This window comes from Epinephelus lanceolatus, chromosome 22 (assembly GCF_041903045.1).
Source record: "Epinephelus lanceolatus isolate andai-2023 chromosome 22, ASM4190304v1, whole genome shotgun sequence".
NCBI lineage: Eukaryota > Metazoa > Chordata > Actinopteri > Perciformes > Serranidae > Epinephelus > Epinephelus lanceolatus.
In genome coordinates this window covers 25,413,877-25,426,470 of record NC_135755.1, presented here as the reverse complement: position 1 = coordinate 25,426,470, position 12,594 = coordinate 25,413,877, and the positions used below count along the sequence as shown (strand labels likewise).

The 12,594-nt window shown below is 41.4% G+C and overlaps 1 protein-coding gene across 1 annotated transcript in view; it reads left to right on the top strand.

Annotated features, from left to right (window-relative positions):
- col25a1 (collagen type XXV alpha 1 chain) overlaps window positions 1–12,594 on the top strand; it is a 196,768-nt gene that overhangs the window by 140,055 nt on the left and 44,119 nt on the right. The window contains exons 6-8 of the mRNA XM_078164124.1: window positions 2,664–2,723; window positions 4,410–4,526; window positions 5,702–5,737. Coding sequence (XP_078020250.1) covers window positions 2,664–2,723; window positions 4,410–4,526; window positions 5,702–5,737 — 213 coding nt within the window. The remainder of the gene's footprint in view (window positions 1–2,663; window positions 2,724–4,409; window positions 4,527–5,701; window positions 5,738–12,594) is intronic.

Sequence of the window (12,594 nt, the reverse complement as noted above, 5' to 3'; positions counted from 1 at the left end):
ACACCTAGTCAGGCTTCCCTCTACTTTCTCTCATCTTCTACAGAGAGAGATCAAACTATGGTTTTTGGTCAGATAATCATTTATCTTTTTACATATTTCAAACACACATTGGTCAGTGAGGTTGTCGGCATGCTGTAGACCTGAGTGTCGCCTAGCCTCTCTAGAAAAATGGTTTTAAAAGGATTCAAGCCAGAAAGCAGTGCCAGCCTGCACATGCTCCACACTACATGTTCATGCCTTGACTCTTTGTATAGTCTGCTCCCCACTGACCATAATCCAGTTCTTGTTTTCCATCTTTGTCCCCAAGATGTTTGAGGTTGCAAATAACTTGAGAAATATTTGCGATTCAATCCCAGTTACACACAGCATGGCTATTGTCTGCAGTGTAAGAGTATTGCTCTGTTCTGCTGCAGGCTGAATTAAACCAGCCTGGCTTGAAAGCCATATTCTTAATGAGCCATGCTTTTTGAATTATCTTTGGAAAACCAGAGGGATGGCACCGAAGCCATGTTTGGATAGGCCAGATTTTATCTTAAGCTCAAATATGGAAGAAGATTGATCTCTTACGGGGCATGTTTATTCTAGTGTGCCAGTCTTTAAAAAATGCTTTCATCAGTTCATTCAGGTTGGTTGAAGCAAAACCTGCAGCATAAAGATAAACAGGAGACTGTGCAATCTCTGCACAAGCAATGTGGTACAATCTTTACATGTTCTTCCATAAACTGAGCATTTTAGCTAAAAACATTTATATTTAAACATTTGCTAAATTGCTACACTTGTCATGCTCTCCCTTTTTGCACAGTCCATAATGTAGTTTACAATGAAACCTTCAAACTCTTTAAACGCAGAGTATTCCCCTAATTATAGCCCCATGAACACCACCTTGACTTGTTAAGAAAACCAAAGCTGACAGGACTGCTATGCCTAAACCAATCATCAAATGTTGACACTGTACATTTTTCAGCCCCACATATACTTTACTTTTGCACGTTATGTCCTGAATGCATTGAAATTTTAGGTTTTTTAATATTCCAACAACTCTGTGGTCAGCATGTGGTTATGTTTCAGCACAAAAGCCACTTAGTTATGGTTCGGAAAAGATAATGTGTTGAATCACCTGCATTTGGTGGTGAAGGGTCACAAGAAAACACCCACATTTGATGAAACAAACCCTGCTAGAAAAGGCGGCGACAGGTCACTTAAAACACCCACGTTTGGTGAAACAAATGCTGCTAAGAACGGGACGGGAGCTAAACAATAGCCACATTTGGTAGTGCTAATGCCGCTGGAAATGCAGTTACGAGTAGCTAAAAACACCCACATTTCATGGCAAAAACACATGTGGAAACGTGACAGGTCGCTAAAAGACACTCGCATTTGGAAGTGCAAATGCTGCTGGAAATGCCGTAACAGGTTGATAAAAACACCCACATTTGGTAGTGCAAATGCTGCTGGAAATGCAGCAATGGGTAGCTAAAAAACACTGATGTTTGATGGCACAAACATTACTGGAAATGCAGCAACAGGTTGATAAAAACACCCATATTTGATGGCAGAAACGCCTGTGTAAACGTGACGGGTCGCTAAAAAAAACACTTGCATTTGGTAGTGCTAATGCTGCTGGAAATGCAGTGATAGGTGACTAAAAACCTGTCTTGTTGTTTGTTTGTCTTGCACTTAGAAATGTACAATGACAGCATTTTCTTCTGGTGACTGGGCTGCTGTGCCTGGTTATGGTTGCCAAACTGTGATTGGACCAGCACTGTTTGGGGGAGGGGTTCTGCAAACTGTAGGTTCATGTTTCAGTGAACATTTATACGGCAGTATGACTGTAGGAGACTTGACACCGTCAAAGACCTTGTTTGACAGGTATGCAATTCAATAAAATGTATATGTCTAAGTAATCCCCCAAAAGAATGATTAATGGCAATCGATAAAACATAATGAAGTGCATTTATTTGAGTACAACATTTTAAACCATGTTTAGCTGAGGATATGTCAGTGTTTCTGGATTCAGTTTAAAGTTAGCATGCAGCTATAAACCCTTGTCTCCTCTTAACAAGAAGAAGGCCTGATGCTTTTTTTCTTTTATTCATTTTTCATGAGTGGATCTCATCTGTCATGACCATTGTTGACAAGGGAATTGGAAACCATTTGATTGAATTTCCAGTGAACATCTCAATCCCTTGATGTTCCCCAAAACTCTACGAACAACACAGCCCCCCAATTCACCAGTATGTTATGGCCTCAAAGTCTGCTCTGTGATAATCATCTCAACAAATGTTCTGTCTGTATATTTGGGAGAAAACAACAGGAAATGGTTACTTAGCGAAGACATTGTAGCATGCACTCTGCACAGAATGGTCGCAGTGCCGTTGTACACACAGTTTCATGGCAGGGAGTAAACTTGGACTTGTTTTGTTTGTTTTGTTTCGGTCTGAATTGAAATGCCTGGTCCTTAAAACTAATTGTATACAGTTAGATTTTGATGTTAGCTTTTACAAACCCTCAGTATTTCACATATTATACAGCCTGTTTCACAAATTTGTAAGAATATTTACAAGTAGGATGCTTATCTCCTTCCCTCTTTTAACTGTTTTTGTTCACCCAGTGTTTGAACGTCATGCGTGTGTTGTGCCATGTTCTGCTGTTTGTCCCTTTAGGGATTGCCTGGTCTCCCTACGCTGGCTGCTTTGCACAGCAATCAGATCCTGACTGTCAAGGTTTGTCGGTGGTGGTGCCGCCGAGCTGCTCAGTCCGACCCCTCCGCAGCACACACTGGGAGTAAATGAATCACTGTCTGCTGCTTTTTGCTTAAAGCCCGATGATAGACTAGGCACAGGAAAAAACCCCATCTAATTAATCACAGCCAGTCAATCGTTATCCTCTTCCCCCACGGCCGCTACCAGTCTTTCACTTGAGATTTCTGTTCCACGCTTCATGCCAGGTTCCCTATTGAAGGCAAAGGTGGCCTTTTACAACCCCGTAATATGTAGCTGACTGGAACAAGAAGACATGGTCTGGCTTGTGTCCATTGATGCTAAAGTAAATGGAAGGAACTCCAAGAGGAATCCTCAATGATGAACCAAAGTGGCAAAATGTTTTTTTAAAGCTCATGCCCATGGTTCACCACAAATCCTTCAATCCACCAATTTGGCCTCAGGGATTAAGGATTGTTTCAGCGATGGATGAAGCCACTTAATACCAATGGACACTAGCAGAATAATGCATGCATTGAAAGGAACAAGGTTAGAAATCAACCTCAACTCAGAAGGTCGACCGCGCTGGTTTCAGTGTGTGCAGCCCCCGGGGTCTGACTTAGTAGCAGGCGCAATGAAGATGATGACAGCGCTTTCACAGAGGAGGAGAAATTCCCATTTTTCCGGGGACTGCGAGCCCACTGTGGCGCCCTCGCACCCCTGAGGTGGTAATTATGGGTCCCGGCTCCAAGTAAAAAAGCCCAGACTTCCGAAGCAAACCACCTCCGTGCTGGAAAAGTGTGGATTTCTCCCCCTCACCCGTGAAGGCGCTGGATCAGGGGTTCATGAACACAGGCCTTTCTAACAAAATCTGTTTCTTTTTGCATTTGCTTTCCTCCTTCTCCTTCTTCTTCTGGGACTTCATCCTTCTTCAACCTTCTCTCACCTCTGACCTACGACCTCTTGACCTCACACACCTGCTCAGATGGTCTTCCCTAAGATCAATCATGGCTTTCTTTCCGCTGACCAGCAGCTCATAAAGCGGCGGCTCATTAAGGTAGTGGCTGTGTCCTCACTCGTCTCTCTGTCGTGCCAAGTCTCACCGAATCACTTCTCTCTGGGCATCCTGCAGTTTGCATGCAAATCTTCAGACAGACCTGTCACAAGCACTCTTATACTCCTTCTGTTATTGTTAAAGAGAAATATGGAATTTTCTTTTTTGAAAACAAGGTTTTATTAAGGTAAAATGAATTACTGTCCTGGCACTACTTAAAGCACATTCCCTGCTAGTTAGATTGCTGAATATTTTTTGTAGAGTTTCTTATAATCCAGTGTAATAATGGACCACACATTTGCAGTGTATTTTTGCCCTAATTATTGGAACTCTACCGATGTGACTTTTCAGTCGGTGCCTAATGCACAACCTCTATTCAACCCATTAAGTCCATTTAGGAATGCGTGCATTTCAGAGGATTACTGTTTCAGCTGTAAATCAGATACATTTCAGCTCCATCTTGTACGCTAGCTGTGGCCATATGACCCAAAATGCAAACTCTCCTCCATGTTATGAATGGAGGCAGCCCATAGCCACCCACGACATCATTCCACTACTCTCTCTTCATTATCATTTAACTGCAGTGGCTCCAGTCTCCAGTGGATCCAACAATATCACAGCGTTCTGATGTTTGAATGTGTTATTTTGCCTCACAGGGAGATCAAGGACAAGCTGGACCACCTGGGCCTCCAGGGCCACCGGGTCCTCCAGGGCCAAGGGGGCCTCCAGGGGACACCGGGAAAGACGGGCCCAGAGGTGTACCAGGTCTACCAGTGAGTATTGATTTTCACCTGATATCTGAGGAAGTTTGTTAAACTGCTAAAAGATTTGCATTTTAATGGTGTTGGATCCGTAAAATTTTGTGGGTTTTCCCTTTAAAAAACACTGCATTGTTTCCATTACGAGTAAAACAACATCAGCTTTTTATGTACTTGTATTCAATTTGATTGTGACCCAATTGCCAGGAGGGTTTATCCCAACGAAAACCTTCTAATGAAGACTAGACAAACTATGATGCAGTTCATTGCCCTAATGTCTTCAGCTAAACATATATATGCTCCCAAGAGAATGCCTCCCTGTATGGATTTACATTAACTTGGTTGTTTTTCATTATAACGTAACATTTTCCACATCTTTAAGCCTGTCACTGGCATCACACTAATTTATGTGCACTGCCTGTGAGAGAAAGGAGAAACAGAAAAAGGCCTGTCAATTATGCTCAGCCATAAAACCTTTCCGAAGGGCTCCAGCTGATCTTTATTGTCTTGGCAGAGTTCACAGTGGGAGTGCAAAAATATTAAGTGTTGTTTATCTGCTTCTTTCCAAGTTTTTGATGATTATTGTTTTCAGCTCTTCCAGTTGCAGTTGCAATCCTTGTTGCGTTTTTCCAAGAAATTAAACTTCTCTCGCTGGGGTGCTTTATTTCTCCCATGATTTGCTTCTCCTGCCGTGAATCCCTCAGAAGGAAGGTGGTAAAAACGGTCCTGTAGCTATCACAAAGAGGCAAAAATGGAATAATGTTCAAGCGTGTCTTTGGCATACAAATCTGGCCATGGCATATGTCTCTTTGCTACCCTGAGAACTGTAGGAACATCCAAGAGCCAGGCGTGAACCGAAAGCAGAGAGTAGAACAGGGTTGTTGGACGAGACAGTGAAGGGTACAGGTGCCACAGCATGATGAAATGCCTCCCAGCCAACTTGGTGTATGAGCAGAACAATGCTGAGCTCTGCTTGGCAACCTGGCCCCGATGCACCATAGCGGCTGTTAAAAGAAATGGGGAATTCAACCATGATGTGGAAAACACTGTATTTTTTGCCAGAATATTTGAGTTGTTTAACTCAAAATAGTGTTTATGATCATTTTTAAACTCCATGCATGTTCTCAACTTTGCAGAGAATTCTTGAGCCACGTGCTTTCCAATTAATTGACTGTTTTGTATTTATGTAGGGTGATCCAGGGCAGCCTGGAGAGACAGGAGTCATGGTAAGCACAAACTTTTCCTTTCTGGTTGTAGTACGTTTCAGCTTCTGTCTGAATGAAACAAATGAGATATGACTTGTTAATATCTCATTTGTTTCATTCAGACTGGTTGTAGTACGTTTCAGCTTCTGTCTGAATGAAACAAATGAGATATGACTTGTTAATATCTCATTTGTTTCATTCAGACTGGTTGTAGTACGTTTCAGCTTCTGTCTGAATGAAACAAATGAGATATGACTTGTTAATTAGTGAGCTTTAGAGGTGCTCGTAGGTTTTGTTCCCAGCGGACAAAGCCAGACAAGCTTGCTCCCTCTGTTTCCAGTACTTATGCTAAACCGAGTAACAGCCTGTTGGAAGTAGTTTCATATTTACCATGCAGATATGAGTATTTCATCAGTCTTCTCAACAAACTTGTACCCCTTTGAATACTAAAAGAATCCGGAGATGTAAAACCCTTCAGTATGGCTCATGCCATCTGCAGGCAGGTTGTAGTATTTAGGAAGTTGCTGAATAATTCTTTGACTTTCATTTTAATATCTTTTTCCACTGAATTATCAGCCTTTACTGACTTACTGCCTTTGCTACACTATGCAGTCACTATAACGGTGTCCTAATTTGGCTCAACTAGAAAAATGAACTCAGTAGAGTGCTGATATCTGCCAATCTCACCTCAGCGCGGCCACTCTGGATGATTCTTGTAATTCTAGCAGACGTGCCGTTAAGAGAAGTGAAGAGTCAGGAGTCAATAGCCTTTTTTAGATAGGAGTTGTGCAGATTTGGAGAGAAGCCCAATCAGTCTTTTTTCACTATTGGCAGTGTAAAAACAAAATCGGGGAGTGCAGCAAAATGCCGCCTACCTACTTTTGTTTATACAGAATGCGCCTTTTTCGGGCCAATGGGCGGCGTGAGCAAATAACAAAACATGTAGCTCAGCGTGTGACATAACCAGTGACGTGAAGGGAAGCCGCGGCTAGTCAGTCCTTCAGTGATTCTCTCGTAAGTCGGCCCGTTCTTCACCATTTCTGTCATCTGACGGTTAATGGCCTCTTCATTTGCAAAGACAAGGAGAGCGCAAAATTGGGCACCTCGGATCAACTCGCCAATCCCGCTCTGTGTGTCTAAACGCTCGCAGCTTGCCAGCAAAACGGCCCAACATTCGTGGAAAATCTGGCAGTGTAAAAGGGGCTAATGACGGTACAAAACAGACATTAAAACAGATTTTCCAACAAATGGGAATCACCACAACTAAGAGAGGTACTTCAGCATAGTCATAAAGGTGCACTCAAAATAATAGGCTTATTGGTCCAGTAGTTTGCGAGATTAGCTGCAGACAGACAGATACATAAACTCACACACATGACCAAACATAATGGGGATCATCAGTGTTGTTTGTTGTTTTTAATAAGAAATTGTGATGCTCTCAAAAACACATTACATCTATTTTAATTTAGCTGTTCATCATAGTAATCATGCCATTTAGGATGTTTTTTTTTTTTAAGTGCACTTAATTTACGAGGTATTCATAAGGCAGTTTATGGGTAATATGGTGAATATTAATGACACATTTTATGATACCCTGCAAAAACGTTTGTTTTTTCTCACAAACGCCCTCATACAGTAGGGACAAGCTGTTCCAGTTAACAGCAACTGGATACCACTTGTGGTGTTCAGCAAATAAAGCATTTGATTAAAGTTTCCTCATAAAAGCTACATTGAATAGGTCAAGCCAAATTCCAGAGAAAGCAAAGACGGAAAACGTGACATGCGAAAACACTCGGTGATGTCAGCTTTCACAAGTGCAGGGGAGAGTAAGTGAAGCTGACAGAGGAGGTGCTATCAAGCGCTTTCATCTCTGATTCCATCTCTGACCCTCTCCATGGCATGGAAAAAGTTGGTGGATTGGAAAGGAATGGACGGAGAAAATAAAGGGTGGCGACACTTAAGCGGCGAGAGAGACGCATTAACTAGAGTAAGAGGAGTTTAAAGCTAAAATTGCTAATTGTTTATAGGTCACTTAACATGCACCTAACTCTCTGTCCTCTTTGTGCTTTTATGTTGTTGAAGTTTTCAGCTTTTGTTGGCTTTAATTATATGTTTTAGCCATTATCCCACTTGTGCTCATAGCTGTGAAAGCAGCACGGTTTTGTTTCTAAATTCATACTGTCATGAATGTAAAATCATTTCCCAGTGGTCCCAGGTGAGTTCCCATAAGTCTCCGGTGCTTATACAACTGCTCATGACAGCAGCTGGAATATTTCTCCAAAAGACAAATGGTGAATCCCATTCAAAATGAGCTCAGAGGCCTCGTGCCGAGCTTTGAATAAAAAATAAGCGCTGCTCCCTGTAATTCTTGAAATAAGGCATACTATTTCATGAGTATATATACACAGCATGACACTAATGTACTTTTAACAAGGACTAATGTCATCATTTGGAAATCAATCCTCCCCCCCCCCCCCCCCCCATAAAGCAGCGTGAGATGAGCAGGTCCCAGAGGTCGTTAAAACATGTGATGTGACATGGCCGCTCAAACACAGTGGACTTTCAGAGCTTCTGTTTCCAGCCAACAGCAGTTTGTTTGCTACTCTTTGGAGGGGGAAAAAAAGCGAAGATAAGATAATGGATCAGAGAGAAAAGTTTCTGTAAATGATAATTTGGGCTGTTAAACCACTGGAGAGGGAATAAAAAGAAATTCTCCATCCAGAAACAAAACACCAGCCTGCACCCTTGATTGGCCTTTGAAAATCAATATGAATTAGATGTGCATAAGCTACTAGACCGATAGGCTCCACTTTGTGCAACAAGCTGAAAGGATAACCTTTGATCGGCACTTTTAGATCTGCACAAGTCAACTCGAGGTAGGGATTTTGAGGTCGAGCCTTAACCAACTTTTTTGCTACTTTTACGGTGCTCTAGGAGCTAGCGCCCACTTGACACAGCTCAGCGTTTTTGATGTAGATGCTATTGTTAAGGAGGCAAAAGTAGATTCCAGAGTTTTCCAGCAGCCTTCCAGGACATATGGTGCTGGTTAGAAGGATTAAGCTCTTGTGGAGCAACAAGGAGGAGGGGGGAGGTGGGAAGAAGAAAAAGAAGAAGAAAGAGGAAATATTTTCAGGACTCAATTCAAAACCATCAGTGCCATAAGGTCTCTCTGGTAAATTAAAGGGGGTCTTCAGCTCACTAAAGGTGGCTTGCAGCCTTGCACACAGTTTTCATTTGGGAGTTGATTTTGCTCCAGAAAGACTAAATAAGAAAACCAGTGGCGTATTGTATGTTGTGTTTCATCCGCAGCTTAAAAAAATGTTCTGCTTTTTGGTGTTATTTTTAATTTTGATGCAGAATTTCGCAGCTCCTCTTCTACATCCTTTTCATTCCATAACTACCCACAATTCTCCAGTGACTCACCTTATTTGTTGCAATGCACAACAGGCATGCATGTAGGGATGTAATTTACTTAATATGCCTGTATAATGAGGACATACCTATAATATTTTGGTGTCCTTGACTAAGTTTCCTTTTAATGTGAAGCCAAAAATGAGGAACAAAGATGTGAGTAAATGGCTCAGGACATGCTCGGTGGACTCAAACAATGTTGCGGCGAATGTTGACATCAATAGGCAACAAGGTTTTTCTTTCAGTGGAACAAATCTGTTCGTTATTAAAGAATTTTTTTCTTCTTTTTTTTTCTTTTTACAACCTGGGTCTTACTGTCATCATTTTAAGAGGAATGCCTACAGACAAGGCCATAATCCAGATTTTAGAAATACTGGGTTAATTAGGTTGTGCTCACTGCTCAGGAGCTGCTGATGGAAAGTAGTGATATTGTACTTAAATCTGGCTCAAAGCATCTCTTCACTTTTGCTGTTTGAGTTTAGAGCTCAAACAATAAATAACTAATCAACTGACCAAAATGTCATTCAATCTCGTCAATTATTATTTGCAGTGCGATTTGAAAATAAAGGTTTTTGTACACAGTCCCTGACAATTAATTTAATAAGATGTAAATTTGAAATATGGTTTGTAAGTCCAAATTTCCCCTAGATCAGTGGTTCCAACTGGTGCAGCCACAGGGTCCAGATTTCTCCTTTGTGATTTGTTCAAGGGCCACAAAGTTTAATATATTCAGCGTCATACTTGCATTTGGCCATGTCACTGAGCTAGTTTGCTGCCTCTGGTAAATAGATGTCCGTTATTCACTCACTCTGCGACAGGAAACAGCACTTCAAAATAAAAGCTTGTGCCAGAAATTCACTATACTTAAAGTAATTAAAAAATAATTAATTAATTAATTAATTAATTAATTAATTAATTAATTAATTAAAAATAAAGTGTTTTTACAAACTTGACTTGTTCCCGAGTCACTTGCGGTCCATTTAGAATGGACCTTCGTGGTCCAGAAGTGGGTCGAAGGTCCCTGGTGGTGACCCACCAGTTGGGAACCACTGGTCAAGAACATAGTTGCCCAAAGTACGCCCCACTGGCCATTGGTGGCCCTCAAACATTTTGTGTGACCCCTGAACGTGGCATGAAATGCATGCATTATAATATAATCACCTGTGGTCTATTCCACTTTCAACAGCTTATATGTAATACACTGGTCGTGGTTGGCCACTAACAAGCTTCTGTCAGGTTAGGAATGACAACCTGATGAAAGCTACTGATTGACACTTCATGAGGATCAATAACTACCTTCTGCCGTCAGTGCTACTGCTTTTAGCTAAAGTTAGCGATTTCAATCAACAACTCTCAATCACATGCTGGCTCCCTCAGTTGGCACTCGGTCATCAAAACTTCAAGAACTCCTTCTTGGTAAAACCTGCCAGAGGAACTCCTTAGAGTTACCAAGCACTGTAAAATTTCTTTCTCTATATTTTGGTTTACATTTTGTTTAAAAATATTTAGTCTGAATAATATCAGAATCAGCTTCAAGACGATATCTGCAATGTGTGTTATTACGTATTGTAATGTGTATTAAAAATATTAGGAAGAACGTGACTCAGAGACCTAAGTGGTTACTACAACACCTACTGCCTATAGGTTAACGTAATACTGTAGTCAACCAACCATAGACTGTATAATAAAGATGGACTACATGACAGCTCCCCAAAAGTGAAGCCAAATTACCATGATCGCCCCCTGGTGGCTGGCTCCATGTTAGCAGATGGGACATGGGCCAAACTAAAACATCAAGTGCGTGTCAAATAAATTTTTCCCAGGAATGGTTTCAGTCATCTTTGGTAGTTCCTGTCACGTTGATGTTTGTTCAAGTGTTGGTTTTGCTAATAAGTTTGATTTGAGTTAGTTATTTGATGTTATAAAAAGGGGATGTGACATCACGATTGACAGCTTTGTGTGTCAATCAGTGTGCTTGAGATCAGTGGCACAGCTCGTGATTGTTGATGTGTGTATGGGCAGTGCATGATGGCAGCGGCTGTATCTGGGGTATTTTGGCTTTATTTTCGTACAGTAGGAGGAAGTGAAGATGCATTATCCATGCAACAACAGTCTCTGTAGTCAACACTATCATTGTGGATAATATAGACAAATACACTTCACTGGAAACTGGAATCCAGTGAGAGTCAAGATAATTCAATGCATTTCACAGCTATTCTTAGATAAAGTTTTCGGTTGATTGGGTGGTCTGTACAGTCAGTGTGTGCCATATCCTTGCTAGCTGCTGTTTTGTTTACAGTAGTAATAGCAGTAAAGCTAGTGTGATTAAAAGGTCTGACAAAATGAAAAGCCACGTAGGCAGTTTAAATAAAGCACACAATCATTACAGTGATGATGGTGAGTTATGCTAACCTATAGCTACACTGGTCAAACTTAAGACAATAAGACCCCGGTTGTAACAAAATAAATTCACTTTAAAGTGGAAAGCACCTTAAATAGGAGCATTATATTGCACAGCTTTTTCAAAGACCTTCTAAGTGAAACAGAAGCTTTGAACAAAGGCTCTTAACCTCCACTCCAAAGCTCTAACATGAAGCTTTACTGAGGTTTGATCAGCCCAAATATTATTTTGTGGATGCTGAGCGAGAAATGCACACTCTCGAGGTTCTTCAAGTGGCTGAGGGTTCAACTGCAGACTGAGTGTGGGAATTGACCTGGCAATCGCTTCATTGTTTGTTATTTCCGAGTCATGAATGAAAGCAGCAGTCATTCAGCGCTTTGTATTTGAGCTCGGATGCTCGACTTCAATAGGAGCCCTGTTGGTATTGCGCATTTGTGGATTCCTTTTCTTTGTCAGGGTGAAATGAGGCAGCTAAGGTGCGATATGCTGAGCATGTGCTGTCATGATGAATACTTTAAGCTGAATTATCTATTCTAATGAAAATGTTTGGATTATTTTACATTTTAATTTCCCAGTTATGTTCGGGCTCCAAAGTTGAGAACAAAAGAGCCAGGACCAAGACTTCCTCAAGAGCTCTTGACTCTGTGAAAAAATCTCCTTTTCAGCCAGTAGCTCCTGAGTGCTCTCAGATGTAGCCAAGCTAATTAGCGCTCAGGCGAGTGGCACATGCTCTCACATACCTAGTAGGTCATAAAGATGTTTACCAAACCCTACTGAGGACAGCCAACAAAGGCTTTTAAAGGCAAGCGGGAGGAAAACCTTTTTCTTGGTCGGCTGGGATAATGAAAGTTGTTCATTGAGGTTTTTGTTATAAGTGCAGATGGAATGCACTATAAATGAGCTGCAACTGTGTGGGCCGTTTCTGTAAATGTGAGAACTTGTTGCTGCAGGGATTTTAACAGGCTAACTCTGTGAAAATGGAAATTCAGAATGGGAAAGTTTGGAGCGTCAGTTATTCGGTCATCAACAAGACCCAAACAAGATAATGGAAAGCTCGAACAAACAG